The sequence below is a fragment of the Lissotriton vulgaris genome, chromosome 10 (assembly GCF_964263255.1).
Source record: "Lissotriton vulgaris chromosome 10, aLisVul1.2, whole genome shotgun sequence".
Classification (NCBI taxonomy): Eukaryota; Metazoa; Chordata; class Amphibia; order Caudata; family Salamandridae; genus Lissotriton; species Lissotriton vulgaris.
Genome location: NC_141698.1, coordinates 974140562 through 974164742, shown reverse-complemented (window position 1 = coordinate 974164742; position 24181 = coordinate 974140562). Strand labels below are relative to the sequence as shown.

Genomic DNA, 24181 nt, shown 5'->3' with positions numbered 1-24181 from the left:
AGACAGAAGAAGTAGGCTGATGCCTTTGCGTGCACATGAGCAGAGCAGCACTAGCCAGCTGAACCAAGTGAAAAGACAGACCCTGACCAGAGGTGGGATCCTTCGAACCTGAGGACATGGCTGTTACATAAGACTGCATCCAGCACAGAGGGAGAGAACTCAAGTGGAACTTCCCCTGCATGCCGGGTTGTCTAAGAAGATAGGAACGCTATGTTAAGGAAGGACCAGTGGACCTCCTCCAAGTTAAAATGTACCCACTTCTGCAGAAGGGCAGATCGGGGACCAAATATGTGCCCTGGGCTCAGATAAAAAAGACGCTATAAGGAATAAACTGCTGCTGTTGCGGGATGGAGTGGGGAAATGGATTTCATGTTTTGAGAAAAACACCACAGGAATAAATCTAGCGATGGGCGTTGTTAAAAATTTGCTGAGCAGTCTCATCGGAGAGTAGTCTAACAAGGTGTTAGCCAAAGCTTGCATCCCAGCAGTTATGCTGAGAAACACAGGGCATGACGGGGCCACATTCAATTCGTACCAGCACCAAATATGGACGGCCCAGAAGGAAACATTCCAAGATCGCTCTGTTGTGGTAGAGTTAATGGCAGAAACTATGAAACATGAGGAGACCATAACTGAGTTTCTGTATAGAATAAGGGAATGATGGGGACCAGAGACCAGACAGCCATGGACTAAGAAGGGCTCGCAAGTAGCGTTCTTTAATAATATCCTCAAAAAGGAGCTGGCCACCGAGATACAGAGCGGTTTGCACAGTGTAGTGGGATTGAACACCAAACCCTGGTGGGAGATACAAGGTTACGTATTACACTATTACAAAAAGAAACAAGAAAAGGAGCATGCAAATGTCACCAGTCTTGAAGAGAGCTCCAACACCGAACACAAGAGGTTTTAAACCTAACTGTAACAGCAGAAGTCAGGGAGATTGGCACCAGTCGCACCTGAGAGAAGGTTACTATTGCTACAAAATGGGCCAAAAGGCCGACTGATGCCGCCGGCTAAAAGCATACAGTGAATAGAGGTCAATAAACTCGGGCCAGTCCCTGCAAAGCTCCCATCCACAAAACTAAGCCCAGGGAAACTCAAATACATCCTACGCAAAGCCGCATGGAAGACAGTCAGCATTGGCACCACCACAACAGGAATCAGGTAGCTGGACAAAATGTGTGGCAACAGCAAACAGAACAGTCAGCCCAACAGGTACTAGAGCTACAACTGAGGCAGGGATGGGTAATTGTCTGGGGAGGCAATGCTTTCGCGCAAACACAGAACCCAAATGTAAAGTAAGGCAGACCCAAATGCGAAGCATCAATTTAATGCGTACCTCACAATTCGCTGTACCAAACCTCAAAAGATGGACCAATGAGCCAACATTAGTCATTCAAGCCTTTACTAGTATTCGGGAATTCAGGGCTGCTGAATGTGCTTTGTTGATTGGTTATCCTCACTAGAGTCCGCCGTTGAGGGTGCCTGCAGGAGCCTAGGCCCCACTCTGCTGCTGATCCCATAGGGTGGGGCAGGCTGACCACACCCCAGGGGGATGTCAGGCTTATGTGTGGCAGGATGGCTCCCCGTCCAGTCCTTAAAAGCAGGCATTCAGGTCCTGCATCCACAAGTCAATTGGGACAGGTTCAAATAACCAAATCAAAAGGACCCTATACTTGGGCTCCCAGCCCCTCAAAATTCCTTCATGTTGTGAGGTTCCCACAGGACCCCTAAAAAGCTAACAGATTCTGCCAATGGAGGCCCGATTAATTTCCAAAATAAAGCTGCCCTCCAGTGTCGGTAGCCAGGTTTACCGCATGCTCGGGATAATGAAGACCCCATAACCTCCACTGCAGAAGATACGACAGGATGCGAAGCAATGCAAAGTGCTGAATCAGTCAGGAGGGTAGGTCCGCCAGGATAACCAGCTGCCCCCAGTTCCGCACCTTCATTAGACAAATTCAGAGGAGTTCTTCAGCAATGTTTCTCTCTCTTCTTCCTCAAAGTTTTTCAAGTGTCCACAGCCCGTTCACCAAGTCATGCCCCTCCAGAATAACGACAAAAGTGTGCCGCAGGTTTAACCCCTTCGGTGCTCATGACGAGCTCAGCTCGTCATGAGGCACAGTGCTCGTGTGCTCATGACGAGCTGAGTTCCAGGGTTAGAATGCCCTTTTGAGTCTTTGCAAACCTACTAACTTGCATGTTTTAAGAGTTTTCAACAACTCTTCTCTAATCTTTCCCATACTGGGAAATGTTGGAAATTTACGTAAACCTTCTTCCAGAGTTGGGAAAAAAGGGAAAGTAAACTTCTAAACATTCAGATTTTTGCATTAGCATATCTACACATGCACATTTGCTCATGCTAAAATGCAGTTCACAAATATTTTATAGGAGTGCTATTTCTTGTCAAACGTCTGTAAGTTCTTGGGAATTCACGAAAGGGGAATAACTGCACTTAATGCAAGGACATATATCATGGGTGCACTTTTGAGACTTTCTTTAATAATTAGGTCCCTAATTTAGTATGGCATTGACCATGACCTTTTGTGATTATTACAATTCTGTCTCTCTCTCTCTCTCTCTCTGTATTGGCTGGCTTCACTCTTTCACAAGGAGCATATTGGCACACAAAGTAGTTTTGTTCAGTGCCAATAACTACTGTGGCAGTGTGTGCTTTTTTGAGACCAAAACCATTTTTTGCTTTTGCCAATGTTTGTTATAATGCTGCTCCCACACCAATAAGTTTTTACAAATAACATGCCAAAACAAGTCACACAATTTCAGACCTACTGGCTTTGCCAATGCTTGTTTATTTGTGTTTCCCCCTAATCATATTGAAACTGGTTGCACTGATTTTCCGTTAATAATATTTTTTGGGAACTACTAGCATGCATCAAAACATGTTACTAAGTGATGCTGCAAAGAAATGGTACGTGAAATGTTACTATAATAAATTAGCGAAATGTTTTTTTCCTGCTTTCATTTTTTATGAACATTTTAATTTGAAAGCAAAGAATCATCAATCTTGCTTTCAAGCTTCTGCAAGTAATAACATCAAATCAGAGAGCATTCTACATAGCTTCATATTGCTAAACTTTGAAAACGTGTGTCCACATTTTTATACTGGACCACTGTCAGTAGTGCGGTCAGAGCTTACAACATTTAGTTAGAGCACTCACCCTAAAAATAAAGGCTTTCAATTAATGAACCATGAATACAAGTTTGAACAGCATTAACTGATGTACACAAATATTACCTTAACTGCAAACAGGATCTTTCCTATTCCATAATGTGTTACTGCAAACTGGCAGCCAAAGGGTTTTTTACTGCAGGGGGTTGGGCCCACTTGTCAGGACAATACATATGAAAACTCGCTGCCCCTGACTGTAAACAATATGTCCTGGGCTATAGGAATTCCTCATCCCTGTTTTACCAAAACAAGGTTCGTCAGAAGTATTTTTATGATACCCAACAAACCCCACTCAGATTGACTGAACTTTGAGCTAGTCCTCAGACCCACTTCTGTGACTGTGCTCCCAGCCGAAGTGTTTAATTAAACCAACTGTTCCTGTTTTGACAAACGCCTCTTGTCTTTTGTTTTTTCAAGGTAAATTCATATTCAAGCAACAAGCACACTCTAAAACGTGCCAAAGCAGACCCTCCTTCACCAGATGCTTGGTATGGATCTCACTGTTTGGGTGGGGGACCCTAACATGTTCCCCTAGTAATACTACAGCTGAGTCTTAACTATCCTGTATTTGCTTTCATTAAACTTGACCTAGAGCTATTGTTGTTAGACAAATTACAGGGTTGGTTTCCTTGGTATTTTTGAATGCATGTTTTTATACTCTTTTCACTTATTATTGGGGGGACCAACCTGTATATACAAGGGATCGAGCTGAGACCGGCAATACCTGTTCATGGCTGTTAGAAATGGGGGGTCTCTAGTTGGCAGAGGTAGGTACCTTTGTCCAAATAGAGACCCTTGTTTCTAGTCAGGGTAAGGGGGATGCACACTCTAGATAATCCCTGCTCACCCCTCTTGGTAGCTTGGCACGAGCACACAGGCTTATCCCAAAGACAATGTGTAAAGTATTTGTACCAACACTCATAGTAATACAGTGATAACATCACAAATGGACACCACGCCAGTTTAGAAAAATAAAGTATCTTTATCTAAACTTAACAAGACCAAAATGACAAAAATCCAACATACAAATATTAAGAAAAAAGACTTTTAAAAGGATTTGGCAACTGAGTCCATAGAAAACTGTGGATGCTTGATATCTTGCAATGTACCTGTCGTTGGGACAAAATTTACCAAGCCAAACAGCCAGAGAGATAAGAAGCATTGAAAAACAAATAGATGCGTACTTTCCTGAGACCATCATGGATGCGATGCAACAGTTACACAGGAGAGAAGTGCCTTGGGTACGGTCAGTAGGGGGAAGCAATGCGTCGATTCAGAGATTACTCTGAGCCGTGGGTGATGCATCTGGGAAACCTTGCCGAACAGGGACGATGCGTGGAAATCAGGGATGAGTAGGCGAACAATGTGATGGTGTCAAGCGGCGCTGCGTCGGTTTCTTCAGCCACGATCCCTTGATGCTTTGATTCCTGCAGAGGCGACAGGTGCTTCGACGGTTTCATCTGCGACACGGCAGTGCAGGGAGATTCTTCTAGCACCACGGCGTTGCGTCGGAAAAACTGTTGCAAGAAGAGCGATGCGTCGATGTTATTGTTGTTGCGTTGCTTTCCAGCTCCCAGCAGCAGAAACAACTTCTACAGGGCCTACACAGTCAAAGGCACTCCTGGCAGGTCAGAACTCCCAGCAAGGAAGTTCAGAGGAGCTGGGGGTGAAGTCTTTGTGTTCCCGTGACTACAAAACAAGAGGCAAGCCCTACTCAAGCACTTTGGAGACTTTCCTCAAGCAGGGGAAACAGCACATTGCAAAGTCCTTCTCCTTTCCTTGGCAGAATCAGCAACTGGAGTCCAATCCCAGACATACAGTAAGGGCCATACTTCTCCTCAGTTTCTCCAGCTCTTCTCCTTGGAAGCAGTTTAAGTTCAGGGGGTTTAGGTCTAATACTTATACCCCAAAATGTCTTTGTTCTCTTTGTGCAGAGAAGCCCTGCGCTCAGTCAAAACCAGTTCTGGGGGGCACTTTGCAAGTGCACAACAACCTCCATTGTCAGTATGAGCCCTGGCTCCAGACACACCACAGAGGGCGGAGCCATCATTGTGGATGGCAGACAGAGCCCTATTCATGTGCAGGTGCTACTCCTCCCACCACTCCAAATGCAGACCAGGTCTACTCAGCCTAGCGCTGACTCATCCAGTCTCTCTGGAGCCACTGCACATCCTCAGCCCCTGTCACTCCAAAGCCATACACATCCTAGCAGAGGCACATACACATCCTAGCAGAGGCACACTGGATGGCTTAGCAAGAAAATATATACTTTCTAAAAGTGGTATTTTCAAACACAGAATGTAAAAATTAACCTCACTAAAAGATGCATTTTAACATTCTGAGGCATACTAAACTTTATTTTCCTATCTGGTTCCCAGGGGCAGTTATGCTTATAAGATGTTACAAGCCAACTTCCCATTCTATCCTATGGGAACAGGTAGGCTCACAATAGTGAAAAAGAAAACTGGCAGTATTTCACAATTGGGACATGCCACACACATCAGGTTATGTCCTACCTTTCACATACTCTGCACCCTGCCCACAGGGGTACGTTGGGCCTACCTTAGGGGTGTCTTACATGTAAGAAAAGGGAAGGTCAGGACCTGGCAAGTGGGTGCACTTGCCTGGTCGACATTGCAGTTAACAACTGAGCACCGACACTGCCATGGCAGGTCTGAGTTACCTTTTAAGGGCTACCCATGTGGGTGGCACAATCAGTGCTGCAGGCCCACTAGTAGCATTTGATTTACAGGCCCTGGCACACTCAGTGCACTTTACTAGGGGCTTAGCAGTAAAGCAAATATGCCAATAATGGATGACCAATCATGATAATAATTTACACAGAGAGCATATGCACTTTAGCAATGATTATTATTATTATTATTATTATTATTATTGTTATTTAAAATTTTATATAGCGCGCAGTTACCCTTGGGCATCCCAGCAGTGATAAAGTGCCCAGATTCCTAAAACAACCAACAACAGGTCAGGAAAAAATAGGAGGAAGAAGCAAAAAGTTTGGGGTTATTCCTGCAAGTCCAACAATGGCCCACCTCTCATTCATTTGAAGATGGGAGGGAAAATGCGGCGGTGGTGGGTGGGTTGGGGTTTTGGGATTGCTGTATGGTTTTCTTTTCTTTTTCATTTCTATGCTCCTTTTTTTTGCGTCTTCTCCTATTGCTTCCTCCCCTACTCTCCCCAACATTTATAGACTTCTCTGGCAGGTTTATCATGTGACTTTCAATACTTACAGTGGCTCCCAACGACTTGGAGTTTGCCCCTCTTCTCCAAGGGAACCTGGAACACCATGGATGTGATTTACGCTTTATACGTCATGGATTTCAATCATATTGTGTCAAATATGCATGCCACATCCTCACGCTTATTTTTGGTTGCACTTCCCTTTTGCTACTACACACATCCACTCGAGTTCCTGCATATATTATAGATGGCATCACTCAGAATCCTCTCGCTAAATACTAAAGGCTTGACCCACCGCTGTGAAATGCAAAAAGATTGCAGACATTTGTAACAAATTAAGAGGGGATATAATATTATTACAGGAGACACATATTGACTCCATCCAAGATGCCAGATTCTACTGTTCCTGAATTGCTGAATTCAGCAGTGAACACAGAGAAAGGTGTCATCAGGTTAATTTCTAAGAAGTCAGACGGTAACTTCTTGTCCCACATGCACAATCACCAAAAAATTAGCTTATTACTATTGTTGGGGACAAGTTCCCTATTGTGATAATGTTGTTCCGAATGACAACACAGTGGATTTCTGGAAAGGATTAGATAAATAACTCTCAGAACTCCCTGATAAAATGGATATTATCCTAGGTGCCAACTTCAATTTACTGATGGAGAGGACCTTACACAGACTGTCATCATATAAATACCTATGGAGTAGATCCCATAATCAATGAAACTCTGCTGTAAAAACAATGTTATGGTCGATATATGGAGGTTGCTCAACCCATCAGGCAGTGAGTATACATTTTATTCTTCCCCACACTCTCAAGGATTGATTACATCTTGGTTGACAAATCACATGACCCATTGTCCCAAAATCCCAAGACTCCAAGATTGAGACAATAATACTTTCTGATCATGCCTGCATATTCCACGCCTCCTCCAAACAATGGCGCCTTAATGATGCTTTACTGGAAGGTGGTGATTCTAGCAACAAAATTACCACTGTGACTACTTAATTCTTTAAAGAAAATGCCCCGGGGGACACCTCCGCCAATACCAGATGGCATGCCATCTAGGCCTCCTATAGAGGGAGTCTAATAAACGTGGCTTTGTCCAGGAATAAGGCCACAAACAAGCACATCAAGGATACTGAATTGAAAATAAGAACTCTGAGCGAGTCCATTAGATATACCACTGGTTCAGAGGCGGTTCCGATATTATGTAACCCACAGTATGAATATAACCAACTACCGCGTGAAAGGGTTCAGAAATGGGTATAAACCGCTAATGCAGAGAAAATTATATGAAGCAAAAAAGCCAGGAAAAACTTGGAAAATTACTTGAAATATTCAAAAAATAGGGCAGTTACCTCTGCAATTAAAAATGGCACTGGGGAAAGGCTCACATCTCCTAAGGACATTCTGGAGGTATTTCACATGTTTTATGCTAATTAATACATCCCAACATAGTGATAGGCCCTAATGCCTGCACCTCGAATTGTGCTCTTGTGCTTTCCCTCAGGTCTTACAAGAGGACCAAGATTCTCTTAAAGCTCCAATATAAAAATAGGAGATTGCGGCCGCTATTCAATGCATCAAGACCGGGAAAGCTCTGGCTCCCCATGGCTGCTCGATCAAATTTTGCAAAATATTCTTGGACTTGTTAACTGATCCTCTAAAACAAGTCTTTCAAGACTATGTTTCCTCACATTATATTACAGGCTCGGAAGGAAGAACCCACTGGATGTTAAGAATTTCAGGCTAATCTCTCTAATGAAAATTGATTGTAAGCTATATGTTAAAGTCCTTATGTGGAGCTTAGAGAAGGTAATTCTAAAACTTATTGTGCTCTCCCAGGCTGGCTTTTGAAAGGCAGACTCGCTGCAGGTAACATCAGAGTATTCTGTCATACTCTCGACAAGGCTCGCTATGCTAAGACCCCGGCAGCCGTATTGACTCTCGATGATGAAAAAGCCTTTGACCAGGTCTCTTTTGCGGGCTACAAATTTCAGCAAGGGGAGGAATTCATCTGCATGATAATGGCACTGTACAAGAGCCCAGTGGTGAAGGTTAGAGTTAAAGGTCATCTATTTAGATCCTTCCATTTAGCCCAGGGCACTTGGCAAGATTGCCCACTCTTGTTTCTGTTAGTGATTGAGACACTCCTTTCCTCCCTCAAGCACTATCATAATGTCAAAGGCATGCACTTTCACTCAGGTAGCAAGCTGGCTCCTGCATGTGCTGATGATGTATTAATATTCACGGATGAAGTAGACACGGCCATCCCTCACATTAAGTTACAAATTGAGAGTATCTCTTAGGTCTCAGGCTATAACAAAGACTGAGGTCTTCCAATTAATGTCCACTGCACCTGAGCAATATTAGGTGTCTCTGGCCTGAAATAGAAACCAGAGGCACTTAAATACCTTGGCATATGGTTCAGTAAAGAACTGAACGCAACTGTCATGATTAATGAAAACAAAGCATTGTCCAAAATGAAAGATCTGCTAAATACATGGTCACTTAACCATATCTTGTGGTGGGGTCGGGCGGACACGATTAAAATGATGATAGCGCCATTGGTCAACTTCCTTACAAGAATGTTCCCTATAGACCTCTCCAATGGCTTTTTCAAATCTGTGAATAAGCAAATATATACGTTTCCTTGGCAGGGTAAGAGCGCTAGGATTTCCGGTGCTACGCTGAAGCCGAATAAGACCAAGGGTGGTCTGAATTTGCCTGAATTTCGAAGATATCAACAGGCCTTCTTGGCAGCTCAGGGCTGATTGTGCTACAGAGATGCAGATGATCATTGTCCCATTAGACTTCAGAGAGAATCTCATTAGTTTACTCTATACGTCTTAGCTCTACCCTTTCTATTCAGGGTCCAACAAAACTACCCTAGGCTCATTCTCAACCCATACTTTTAGATGCAATCCTCACTCTATTACAAATAGATAAGCTTTTGAGTAGACAACTAGCTAACTCAACTTTGGCCTCCTTATGGCACATCCACAAGATCAAGATAAAAGGGAAGATGGCGTTCTGGGATTTGTGGGCAAGCAAGGCCATAAACATCATTGGGTATGTGGGTGTGATCCTGAACCCCACTCCCTTTGCTTTCATGAGGGCACAATATAACCATCCCTCCATAGAATTTTATAGTTTCTTGAGACTTAAGAACGCCATTAGGAAATTACTGAGGCCACACTCCCCTGACCTCCCAGGGCTACTTGGTAACTTTAGGTTAGGCCACTTGGCATCACACCTCTATAAATTGCCCAAACATTCTAGAAACCATCCACTCAAGACCCTAAAAACGAAATGGCCACCATGTATTCCATTAGCACATACCTCCCACTTTAAGGATGCAACATGGAATAGAATCTGGCACGCTCCTTTCATGGAGAAAATTACTGTAGCACTCGCACAATCTGGATTCTGGCCTATACAAAAGAAATTTTGGACTTTCACTCATATGGTATATGTCTCAAATATGGTATTATCGAGCCTGCATGGCTTGTCGTTGTCAACGGATACCACCCACTCCCTGTCCCATTATTCTTTCTCTATACATTGTTTCCACTTGCTGTGGCCTTTCCTTCCTTTCCTACTCTGGCACAATGTATTCTGATGAGGGCATTATATTAAGAATTCATCAGAGGTGCTCACATATTGCATCTTAAGATGTTAGGATTATTGTACCTCATTTCGCTTTTGTTTGTCTGAGATTTTCACTCAGTAACTTTAACAATTTATAGGATTACCCTAGCAACGTACTGCCACCTCATGCTGACATTTACTGTGATCTATTTATTAAGCATAACATTTCAATAAAATTTGTTGAAATTCGAAAAAGAAAGATGAACTCCATAATTTATAGTGGTAATATGTACCATTGATAAAAATAGTGTAAATGTTACTCAGCCACGGCCGGTGGAGGGAGTTGCAGCGGGGCAGAAAGGCGGGGCGGGCGGTGCTAAAAACCGGAATATGGATAATTGGAGGTAAGTAAACAATTTAATAAATAAAATGAATTTCGTAGCGCACGCTGCATCGCATTTTGCGATGCAGGGTGCGCTACGAAATTCGTTTTATTTATTAAATTGTTTACTAACCTGCAATTATCCATATTCCGTTGTTTACCACCCCCCACCCAGCCCCTCCCCCGCACCGCCTCCCTGCCCCATCGAACTCCCACCACGTGACGGGCCACGGCTGATGTTACTACTGACAAAGCCCCCACAGCACTGCCCTTTCTTTTTTTGAGAAAATAATTCAATTTATATCAACCCAGTGAAGTATTGTGGAAAGCACACCAGACCATGTTGTTTACTCCATAGTTTAATTTGTTCTGGGTGATGGGCTGGTCCTTCCCAGGCCTATTCCTCAAGAACAAAACTTTCTGCTTTCTTCAAACCATAATAGACACAACCATTTGATCTTCGGGAATGCTGCTAACATTCATCTTACTGTAGATTAATTTTCCGCAGCCTTGCCTGGAACATAACATGTACATCCTCAGCAAATAGTCCATGTCGAATACATACAACACACCACTGCATCTTAATTTAGTAGTTTGTATGTACCATATGTACTTTCACCAGCACTACATAAATACATACAAATATATGTTTTTTTAATATTTTATTAACAAAAAAATGCCTCGTTGAAGAAGACACTGTATACAGCCATACATCTGTGTATATCTATATTTACCTTCTGTATTTTATATGGGAATGAGAGGATTCCGAATATGCATCTTTTGATAACCATTGGTGTTGTTCGGGTAAAGCTTGTGCAGTGCTGGCCAAGGCCCCAGCCCCTGGGCAAACATATTGCACAACAACACTACTTCACTAAGGTGGACTGTGGAGTATTTCTGCAACCTGATCCGGTATTCAAAGGTTGGGGAATAGGTTGCACATACATTAATGAGCATAACAATAAATAGAGCATTGCTATGTTTTTTACAATACACTGGATATTTTGGACTAATTGATTGATGGATTGAACTAGCTATTCTGCAAAACATTCTGGAATCCACAGACAACATAGATATGGTGTTAATGTTACAAGATATACTGCCTAAAAGGATATTTAGCAATAAACATGATTAAACAAGATACATAATAATTCAAGTGGCATGTAATATCACAGAATTTAACATTTTAAATTATCAGCGTTTACTACTATCTGATTCATGCAGTCATCTGACTATCTTTGTGAGGATAAAGTGTACGTCTTGGAATTCAAACTAGTCTTCATCAGCAGCAGCTACCAAATATCTCACTGACCAATCCTGACAGTTAAAGTCCAGCCACTAAAATATTGAAGAACACGTGAGATCTCACTAGATTCCAAAACAGTGCCTTGACAGTAACAACCAAACACCATGACATCTCTAAGACTTACCCAGAAGAATAATGGCAAGAGATCAATGGATAAGACAATCAATAAGGCCTTGTAGAATCAAATGACCATAGTGTGGACCAGAAAACAAAGAATATTGTTTGCACAAATAAGTACACAAAAGTGCGACAATAGCAAATTGCAAATACACATAGAAGTATTCTGAATAAAAATAAATTTGCCAAGTAAAATATGGTTGGTTTCCATTAAAATTCAGTCCCCAAAGCAAATGCTAAATAAAAATTTTCTCCAATCGACTTTTTCTTCTAAGATGGAGATATTGTTGGGAAATGGATAGCATGTCAGTTTCAGCTCGTGGTTTAAGAAAATTACACATTTAGATTTTCACACACATCCCTAATGGGTATAGAGACAAAATATCGACTCCAAAATATCGACTGGACATAATATCGAGTTTTTAATATAGACTGGACAAAATATCGACTGGACATAATATCGACTACAAAAATATCGTTTTTCAGGTAAGTGAAGTAATATCGACTGTATAAAATATAGATAGCAAAAATATCGATTTTTTAATAATATATAATATTTTATAGTGTATTTTTATGTAATAATATGTGTGAATAGTGTGTATTAATGTTATAAAATATTTTATTACATGAATTTTGTTTTTATAATAATTGCGTAATGTAATTCTGTAGCGGGTTGTGGGTTTATAGGGGAATAGGGTGGGAAGTAATTTAATAATAATTAATTAATTAATATATGTTTGTTAATATTTTTAATTAATAATTAATTGATAATTAATTAATATTAATTAGTTAATTAATTAATATAATTTTGAACATATTTTGTATTAGTAAATAATTGTTAATTAATTAATTGTAATTAGTTAATTACATTAATTAGAGTACATTTTTAATATATATAATTTTGTGTAATTTTTAAGTAATTAATTTTGAAAAAATAATATTAATTATTAAAATAATTACAGCTAATGTTCTAATATATTTACTTTATTGTTATTGTTAATTAATAATTAATTGCTAATTAAATAATATTGATAAATTTTGGGTAAAGGAGCATTTTTAGGGTTCAGGGTCAGTTTTCAGTTCATGGGTAAAGGGGTATTTTTAGGGTTCAGGGTCAGTTTTCAGTTCATGGGTAAAGGGGTATTTTTAGGGTTCAGGGTCAGTTTTCAGTTCATGGGTAAAGGGGTATTTTTAGGGTTCAGGGTCAGTTTTCAGTTCATGGGTAAAGGGGTATTTTTAGGGTTCAGGGTCAGTTTTCAGTTCATGGGTAAAGGGGTATTTTTAGGGTTCAGGGTCAGTTTTCAGTTCATGGGTAAAGGGGCATTTTTAGGGTTCAGGGTCAGTTTTCAGTTTTTGGGTAAAGGGGCATTTTTAGGGTTCAGGGTCAGTTTTCAGTTTTTGGGTAAAGGGGTATTTTTAGGGTTCAGGGTCAGTTTTGGGTTTTTGGGTAAAGGGGTATTTTTAGGGTTCAGGGTCAGTTTTGGGTTTTTGGGTAAAGGGGTATTTTTAGGGTTCAGGGTCAACAAATAAGATTTTAAAAAATTATTTTTATTATTTTCATTTATTATTTAATTATTATAATTTAATTTAAGTCGTTTTAAGTATATTTTAGTAATTAAAATTTAATATTAATTTAATTTAACACTGTTTTTAATAAAGTCGATATTTTTTACATCTATATTTTTGTTAACGATATTTTGTACTCGATATTTTTGTACTTACCTGTTTGTAGATACAAACTCGATATTTTGACTGTCGATATTTTGCCCACGATATTTTGGCAACTCGATATTTTGTCCGTCGATATTATTTCAGTGATCCCCCTAATGCTCTAAACTTCACCTTTCACAAGGGGCACTGTTTTGCTTGTAAGCATTTTTTTGGTGCAGCACTAGCAAAACCAAACTCACCAAATAAAGAAGATTATCCGTTCATGAAAGGATATCACAGAATGAATCTTTACATCCTCCTTTATGGTATGAAGGTTAATAAAGTGGATGTCTTTTGGGTTATCGTAATTATAGAGCTTAGCAATCTATATGTAGTACTAAGTTATATATATATATATATCTATTAGCATCCCTAGTCCCTCATGGTCATCCCCCTGAGCTTTATTCTTGATGAAGCAGTCATTGTGCAGCATGATGGTGAAGCGGTCATCAAAGGCAAAGTCTGCAAGTATTAAAAGGGTAATGGTGCTAGCAGTATATCAAAGTGGATGGCCAGAAGAAGAGAGAGCACCACACAAAGCATTCTCCTCCACACTAGGGGTGTGTGATTAATTCGCTCTGCGGGTGGCATTGGTGGAGTGTTGGACACTCTGAATTATGCATGTAAAGCGGAGTTTGGACCAAATTCCGCCAACAGCCATGAGGCAGAGTTTGTGTTTTTTAAGTTGGTGAGTGAGATTTGGCATCCAATACTGCAATTTTCAGTTGCTAGGAGGGCACCCGATGAGATTTCCCCAACAAGGACGGTCGCGACCATTCGCAATCAGAAAGTTGCAGCTCAAGTAGAAAACCTACTTGAGCGGCAGCAAAATCAACTTGAGATGCAGCGCCATCTGGTGCGCTGCATGGTGCTGTTTGTGCTGATTCTTCACTGCAGAAGGAGCTCCCAGCACTATTAATCAGAGTGAGCAGCGCGACTTGTCTAATTCTGCTCCTTCGTGGAACTCTACAGAATCTCCCAGAGTTATCATGTAACTCCGCGGAACTCCACGGAGTGAAACTCTGCGAGTTCCCAGCAGCCCTACCAAACATCAGCCCTGTCAGCTCCAGTCTTTGGTGCAATGAGCTGTAACAGACACTGTAACTTTCCATGGGTATTAAAATGTAGAGGGCTCAAAGTTTCTGCTCAGGGAAAAGCTTTTTCTCCTCAAAACTAGGGGTGTATGACTAATTCCACTCTGCCGGAGGAGTTGGTGGAGTCTTGGACATTCTGTGTTATGCATGTAAAGCGGCAATTAGGGCCAATTCTGCCAACTGCCACCTGGTGGGAGTTTTTTTGGTGTTTTTTAAGTTGGTGAGTGAGATTTGGCACCCCCTAGTACAAGACTCAGTTGCTAGGCGGACACCCAACGAGATTTCTCCAACAAGGGCAGTCAAGACCATTCGCAGTGAGTAAGCTGCAGCTCGAGTAGAAAACCTACCTGTGCTGCAGCAAAATCAACTCGAGAAACAGACATAGCAACTTTCCAAGGGTTAAGAAATATAGGGGGTTTAAAGGTTCTGCACAGGCAAAAGCTGCTTCTGAAATTCAGGAAATGTCTTAGCACCAAATTCATCAGTAGCAGCCTTTGCACACGGATACAAACCTAAGAAAATTGTTTTTTTATGAAGTTGAATGGTAGATATTTAATATATGAAAAGATCAGAGAGTGCACCGAAGGGAGATATTGGATGAGTGGCACATGAAGAAGAGTGGCTCTAAACGGCAGCGGGAGTGATATACATCTTCTCATCCAAATATACAGAATGGAAGAGAGCTGCATAGTCAGTGTTTTCAAGTTATAAGCCACACCAACAGAGCAGATGTAGTTGTTGTGTCACCCAGAAGGAGCAGACACATCATACAAATGTAAAATACACCTCTGTTGTTGGTGCTGAAGCAAACATGGCAATCATACTGCGTTACCAGCTCAAAGTGGAAGTCTATAGGGAGTAATGCATCCCTCGAGCAAAAGCTTCTTATGAAACAGAGGAAATTACTTAGCAGCCAAGCTGCTAGTAGTTGTGTGTGCACACACAGAGGCATTACTGGTAGACTCATATGAAAGTGAAACAGTTAAGAGAAAAAGGAATCCGTAAAAAGATGGGTGTTGGTGTCAGAAAAAGATACCCTGAGAAATGCAAGGGAGCTCTGTATAGGGGGCCTTCTTTCAGAGATGCACCCTCTGGGCATGGGCTGTGCAAGCATAAACAAAAAAGTGAAACGTACCCCTATAAAGCAATTAACCAAGAGCATTAGAAATTACAGCTTTCTTGTTTCTCTTAAATGACTTCAGGTAAGTCATCTTGGAGTCAGGCTGTCCTGATTGGCAAAAAAGATAAATAAATAAGATAGTCATCAAAGGTTGAGACTCGCACTTTAGAGTCCTGAAAAATGCACAAATTTGCTGCAGCCATGGAAAAATTTATGAAAAGCTTGTTTTGCTGTTAGAAAGCATGTGTGACATTAGGTTTGTATGTGACAGCATGTTTGATGATTGATAGAATTTTCTGGATGGAAAATAGTGACATGAATTGCAAAGAAAGAACTCCTTAAGGGGTTGAATGAAGCATTAAACAGCCACTTGCAAGAGGTTTAGGTTGGTATTTTCTCCATTGGCCTGATTATGATGGTGGTCAGATGAGCATCTGACCGCCAACATGTCGGGAAAGGGACCAGCCGACAAGGAGTCGACGGTCCTGCCATGCAAATTACAATCCGACCTCCATGGAGGCAGTCGGAAACATGTCGGTAGCATTGAGGCATGTTTGTAAACATTCCTGCACCCTGTGACAGGCACCATGTGGTGCCTGCTACAAGGTGCAGGGATGTTTAGGGGGGGGGCACCATTGTGGATGGCCTGAGGGCAATTTGGGCCCGCTAGGGGACCCCAAAGTCACTTTCCGCCTGCCTTTTCATGGCAGCCAGACCGCTATAAAAGGGCATGGGGAAAGGGCCATTGAAATACCCCTAGGTAGTGCATGTGCAAGCACCGTCCCTATTGTAGGGACTACTGTCCCTCTGATAGTCCGGCGGGCTCCATGAGCCCTTAAGCACTGATTCTGAGTCCTACTAGTTGCATATTTGTTAAAAGAGTAATGAAAAAAGATTTGGCACACAGCTAAAGCTACCATGTCGGCCTGAAAAATGAGTCCAATGTACCGTTTCAATTAACCTATGGTAAATATAAGATAGGGGGTACCACAAAAGCTTCAACTGCACTGATTTTCTTGCAAAGAGATTGTCTAATGTATTTAACATTTACAGTTAGTCCAGCACACTCAGTTGGAGATTCCTTCTTCATTGCCTTCATACACATTAATTTTCAAATCAGATGGCCTGACTCTCCTGCGGTCCACATGTTAAAACGCATGCTTGCACACACTAGCAATAGGTCAGAATACCGAACTCATTAAAAGCCTGACACTGACAGTATGTATGGATGGCACTGTCATTAGATCTGACTGCCAGAGACACCTGCAGCAAGTAAGAACCTTCAAACTGATGGCCAGACTTTGCTAGCAGGTCAGAACCATAAATTCATTAAAACTGAGTGCATAGGCACTAGCAGTATACCAGTGCCCCAAATTTCAATAAAACCGACAACATCAGCATGACAGGTCTCCAATGTCATTAACCCCTTAAGTGCTGCCTCGGTGCATTGGCCGACGGCAGCACTACCTCCCCAGTGCTGCGCACGACCATTGGACGTCCATTCAGCACTAGTTCCAATGGATAGCGCAGCACTAGGGAGGAATGTTTAATAGCATCTATGAGGTTAAAAAGGAGACATGTATTTGTAATATATTTTGCAGGGGTCACACCATTCACCGTCAGTTTATGGCTAGACACATGAATTGAAGTATACAACACCAAGATATTTCATGTCAGGAGCTATGCATCAGGCTAAATATAAAACAATATATTTTCTTGAATGATGCCAGCTATATGATGCCTTCTGACCATCATGCAGAAACTCCGAAAAAATTGGCTTACAGGGGAACTATGGGGCCGATTTGCACATTGGCGGGCAGAAGTTAAGTCTGCTAGGGCAAAGTGTACTACTCCATCGCCATGATGGAGTCCCCACCTGCTAAAGTTAAAAGTGACAGCTAAGACAGAAACGGCTGTCACAGATTTGTTAAGTTTGATGCAAGTCTCCATCAACAATTATTATTTTTTTAATCCTGAAGTGGAATTTTCTTTTTTTAAATGAAAAAAAAATGCCTCCCTCTGAGGTATTTACCCTTACAGCTAGGGTTCTTCTGGCAGGGATGGGAAGTAAAAAATGGCTATATGTCCGCCCATCTAAATTGGGAGAGCGGACCTGCAGCCATTTCTCAGAGTAGTCTCTGCCTTTGCCAAACTGAGGCCCACCAACATATCATTTCGGCAGGCAGACCATTACATTGGGTGTAAGGATACTCCATCACTATTGTGATGGAGTATCCTTACACCCAGTATATGAATCGGCCTGTTAATCACTAGGGAATAATGTACATTGCCCAACATCACATAATTTATATAAAAGGGGAGGGGCACAGGTATCAAACAATATTCATATTTCTGAACTTTTGTAACGAGTTTACGTCTCTTACCATTTCAACCTCTCTAGGAATCACTTTGTCAACCCATAGCCTTTAACATGAAATGTGCCAGATAAGAAGAACCTTTTGGAAATCCACTGATTAATAGCTACAAAGTTTTTGTTTTAATTAAAAAATGCTTGAATGAATCCTTTAATTCAAAGACACAACATAATCCGGAGAGCCTCAACGTACAGAACTGTGCTATTGGTACAGCCTCCTCTGTGGCCTGTATAGGCCGGCAAGCCAATTGATTGCTTACAAATATTACTAATCATTACCTCCATCAAACATATCCATGAAAAACAATGCATCAATCTAAAATTGTCAGCTGCAGAGGGAGACTGAAGGAGTTAATGGGATGGTAGGGTGAAAAGGGAAGCTCCTGCACAATAAATGCTAATGAGCACTAAGTGCATTTGCTATCATGCCCTCCAAAACTAACAATGAGAAATGCTTGAGGTGATCTACAAGATCTTTTCTTCCCAGGAGCTTCTATGAGACCTAGACGGATGCCTCAATATTCACTACCACAAACTTCTTAGGAATGGCCTGTAATACTCCTCTTCACTATGGGTATGAATATGTGCTTAGCAGCCTCATGGATAATTGTATCTCTACGATTGTGATATTTCTGTAGCATAATTAATTTCTCCTCAATTTCTTTCACTACTTAGGCGGCATTTCTGAAAGCCTATTGAGTTCTACCTTGTGCATTATCTCTTCGCCAAGACCTCAGTGTTAAGGAAATTCTCAGTAAACAAATTTTGAATCCTCTCTACATCCATCTGTGTCATATGATATCATTTTTAGGCTGGTAAGTGAAGCAAGAATGCCATATCATGGCATCTTCCTCTGTATCTGGTATAGAAAAGCAGCTGCACATTCTCAAAAATCAGTGGACAGATGTTGCACAGTCATTTTAGACTCAATAACACCACCCTCATCTTAGTTCTCTACAGCCTACCTACCTCTCTATAATATTTTAGTGAAAAGCCCCTGTCTTGATTTTATTAACTTTATGGGTACCAGGAGGTTGCTGTTCTTCTATGACAGATACCTCAAGGCTTTTCTGTTTGTCTGGCAACTTGAGTTGTATGTGGTCAGTCTTCCCACATGGCCCGCAGGTTAACAACTCTGGGCTATGCACTTTGCTGGCAACAGCTTGTGCTTTAAAAATTCAGTTCACAGCTCAGTAATGTTTTCTTAATAGAGAAAACAAGCTAGACTCTGATCTGGCTCTCTGTTCACTGTAGGTAAGGAGCTCAGTGTCAAACATCTGGTGATCAAACAAGCACTGTTGCTCCTTTCTAAATTCTGATTAATCATTGTGTCCTATTTTCCTCTCAGCTCTTGTTCCAGATGTTGCCTCCAGTAGCCGTGCCCCAGTGCTACCTAGGTAAACCGCCTTACTGCTGTGATGTGTGTGCAAACATTTTCCAGGGAATATTTAGCTGGTGCTGCCCCAACAGGCGCACAGATGAGTCTAAGACCCATGATGCCTCTGTGCATTTCCCACCACTGTCATCTAGAAGACTCTGCCCTTCCAGCAACAACAAAGACCACACGTGAATGATTTGTGCTTCATGAGAAGTGCTACAACATCTTATTTAGTTATATGCCACAACAGGGCTTGTAATTCCAGGAGATAGATCTTCTCTCTATCTTGTGTCGAGGTGGCATTGTCTTATGTGTTAGTTGTGAAAACAAAGTATGATGATGATGATGATGATAACGGGGTATGGGATAAGAAGTGAAGCCCATGTGTGGAGCCCTAAAGAAGTATGACCATCTTCGATAGATCTGATCCACCTTCATCACTATCTCCCTCCACCAAAACACCACAATTACCTCTTAAATTTGAACTTAAAGGAGACCACATTGCAATTCTACAATTGAGAAGGCCATATTTCACCAGGAAGTATTCATCTTTCTACTGATTTACTTGTTTATAAATGATTTACTAAGATACAAATGATAAGTATTGGCTCAAGCCTAGACATTTGAAAGGTAGAAAGGTTGCAGGTAATTACTTTAGGTGTCTGGTTTAAAGTTTCTAAATATGTGTTTTACCTTAACTGCTATTAAGAATCTGTTTCTCCACCCGAATGATGTTATTTTGAATCCACACATTTTCTCTTGCATTCTAAAAGGCAATTTCTTAAAAAGCAGTCATTGTCTTTACTAAGAATCAGGGTATCTAGGATCAAAAACTAAGAATTTGCTTCACTACATTATTTACGTTCCAACAGTTGAATTTTGAAACTAGTGAAAACGCTCCACTACACACTAGTGAGCCACCATCATGTAAGCACTTGGGAGCTGAACTTTCCTTGATGTGAATTAACTCATATTATGTATATGTAGACTTACTGAAATTAGCAATATTTAGAGAATACATATTGAATGGTGCTATTTACCTCATTTAACAATGGTTGCTGACTTTCCATCAAAGGGTCATAAGATGGCTGATTCATGCAAGATGACTGTGTTTCTGGAATGCATGGATACATTGACACAGCACCTGCGTAGCATGGCTGGGCTGTCCCAAACATTGGCTGTGAGATTACTCTGCATGGCTGACTCCGAGAGTTCTGTGGTAAAAAAGTTGTACAGCCCTCAAAACTGGGCATAACAGGACAGTCTGACCTTTCAATGTTCCCAACATGGAAATCCATGTCTTCAGCTGCCAGTAAAGTGGGATCAAAGCTACTTGGCTGCTGATATGGCATGAAGTCCTGTATGCAGGAAGAGGGGGAATTAGTGATTTCCGACTTGTAGGGAAAATCTGAATTGATTTTGTACACATGTGAGAAGCCATATTGATCCGGATGTTGTTTGTGGCATGAAAACGGCATGTCACTGACAGAGTTCCAGTTTTGAAACATACTATTAACCTGCATTTGTTTCATTTTGTGATATAGCTGAGGAGGGATTGTTTGCCTTTGGCAGGGCTGAGGATGGGGCTGTGTTTCTGTCACTTGAGGCATTCTGTTGTTCATTCCATCTGCCGCAGGATTTTTCTGAAGGCTGCTCGAATACATGCAGTCTGACCACTTATTTAGAGAATCTTGCACAAATGTGAGGATTTCATCAGTAAAATCAATATCTCCAATGTCTGAAGATTCACATTCACTTTTGAAGAACGCCTCATCTTGTTGAAGGAGTTCCAAATCTTCACTATCAATACCCAGGCTTCTCATGATGTTGTAGAGTTCATTATCCTTGTTCCCTGGAGTCATTCCTGCACCATCCTGTATATGAGATGGGTTCAATGTTTCTGGACTCTCCTCATGTTCTTGTTTCAAGATATTACTGGTACCCACCGGAACCAGATTTTCTTGCCAGTCGCTGGAAATTATATTGCTTAGTTCATCCTTTGCTTCACTTAAAATATTCTCGAAGGTGAAGGTTTTTGGTGCAGGAGGACAGCTGTAGACCGATTCATCTTGTCTTAGTATAGCTCCTAGAAGTGAGCTTGGATCCACAGACTCACTGCGTGCAGGGTTTTTGGTTGTGCTCCCTCCTCTTGGCATTTTACCTTTGCTCTTCATCTGCAAGGGATCCATCATTATCATGCTATCCAAGGGGAATGTCACTTCATACAACACTGCTTCGCCAGTAGCAAACATGAAGGGCAACTGCATACTTCTTTTCCTTAAGTGCTCTGCTCCTTCTTCTTCCCTAAAAGTATAAACATATGAGATTGAAAGACCTGCTGATCACTCTTTTCACAATACTACCTTCAGAAATATAAAGGGGAAAGAAAAGGAGTTCTGAAAATATTTTTTGTGCCAAACAGAATCTGCCTAAATGGACAATATAATCACATTATTTAAAAACACAGAAGAGCTTTATTATATTTCAAAAATAAAATGTGAATGTAAAATATGGACCAGCCCAGTAAAAGAAAAACCATCCATGGCCTTCTTGTGCAACCTTCAAACATATTATATTATTTGTGTATTGTGTGACTATTCTAAAAATGTTCCAGGAGTTGTTGCCCTCTTCCTTTTTACCCAAACCACTTGATTCACGATGAACAATCTACCCTGCACACCATGCATATCAGATATTCACCTGCCTTTATTAGCACATGATTTTGCTTTCCATTTCCCTTGACAAACTATCAAAGCAAGAGAAACCCTTGCCACACTATTTGCTGCTTCAGATACACCTTCCTACATCCCCAGTGTACTCCAGATTCACTCATCTAATCTATTGCACCTCTTCTCTATGTGACTCACTGAAATAAATTCCCTCATCATATCTGCTAAGACTTCTTACGCACCATCTGCTTTCTTTAGTTCATACATAATTAAATCTCTTACTTTCACCTTCAAGGTCCTTCATAGTCTAACCTCTGTATTTAACTATTACGTCAGATTTGCAGAGGTATCACCCCATTTAAAGATACCATGTACTGTTTGGTTCTAGTCTTCCCAGTTTCTATATCTCAGCTCCTACCTTTCTCTTGCATGGCTAATTTTCAAGTGGTTCATACTGTACCTGTCCATTAACAATCTACTCAAGTCTCCTTCTGTCAAATATTTGTACTTACAGACATAGCATCTTCAGCCATTACTTTCACCTATTATCTAGTTTCATAATTTGGACCTGATGTTGTCGGTCATTCCACTCTGCAATCTTCTGTCATTCCACTCTGCAGTCTTCTGTCAACTGACTAGACATTTCATGACTAGTACACACATGACCCTTACTCTACCTCTCTGACTACTCTTTCTGAGTTGATTGGGATTAAATGTTATCCATACCCACCCACAACACATCCAGTCGGTGCCCCTCCATAAATTGACCTTGAATATCTCCTTTTCTGTCTACACTACATTTTATCTTCACTGGGATTGTAATACACTGGTGTCATCTATTTTTCCCTTTTTCTACTTTGGTACCCATTTCTCACCTCTCATAGAGACATACATATTTAACTATCTCACTGCCGTCTGCCACAGGATAGCTTGAAGGACACATGCAAGGCGACCAGAAATTACATCAATGCATGCCTTGCAAGACAATACTGACTTAACTTGGGCAAATAAATAAATCAACAGTGGGTCCCTCGGAGGACGCTTAAAGCCTAAGATTTCAAGGCGGAAGAAATTGAAGTTTACACATAAGCAATAAACAGGTATTTAATTGTGACTTTCACATTCCATGGGAACAAAATCCAAAACATCGCTCCAGGCATCAGAAAACATGCTATATTAGCGATCAGGAATGCAGATCTAAACAGATGTTTTGCTGTTTGGACAGATGGCCTTACGCTGACAGCGCGCTTGCTGTTGTAGTGCAACCAGGGTTATTTTATAAGTTATGATCATTAGAGCTCAGGGATGTGGATTTAAACTGATGTTTTACTATTGAATATTAGAAGGCTTCCCAAATCATTTGGGTAAGAGTTTGCTTCCATATATGTCCTGATGAAGCCCTTTTACATATTAGCACATGGGTCAAAACTTCAATGTAATAAGACGGAGTCAGCATGTTCGTTAACCTATCGCTTACACACTCACACACACACACACACACACACACACACACATATATATATATATATATATATATACACACATATATATATATATATATATAAATATATGTATATATATATATATATATATATATATATATATATAATCCATCACTAGCACATTTTATAATTAACTCGTGTCCCTTTGCAGTTTTTTGGAGCACCTATGTTTTAGATTCTGTTCTCATGGAATGAGAAAACAGCAATTAAATATCTCTTTACTGATTTTTGTAAGCTTACATTTTTTCACCCGAGAAGCTTGCTTTATTATCCTCCGAGGGAGCCACTGTTGATATTTGATTAAGTACACAGGACTCCAGGAATGCTGGATTAGCCCCTTATTTTCTGTCCAGTCTTACTTAGGCATTATTATAAACCATGTCAGGACATTCCCTGACAATATGTTAAAAATTACGGATCAGAGAAAACCAGAACATCTCCAACTATGCTCCCAAAATTTGGAGCAACATCACTTTCAACATCAAAAGTGCTTCAAAACTCCTTAAATTTAGATGCAATACGAAGTCTCTTCTCTTC

At 40.9% G+C, this 24181-nt stretch overlaps 1 protein-coding gene across 1 annotated transcript in view; it reads right to left on the bottom strand.

The window, feature by feature from the left end:
- AHR (aryl hydrocarbon receptor) overlaps window positions 1-24181 on the bottom strand; it is a 415687-nt gene that overhangs the window by 22885 nt on the left and 368621 nt on the right. The window contains exon 10 of the mRNA XM_086941976.1: window positions 20514-21777. Coding sequence (XP_086798102.1) covers window positions 20514-21777 — 1264 coding nt within the window. The remainder of the gene's footprint in view (window positions 1-20513; window positions 21778-24181) is intronic.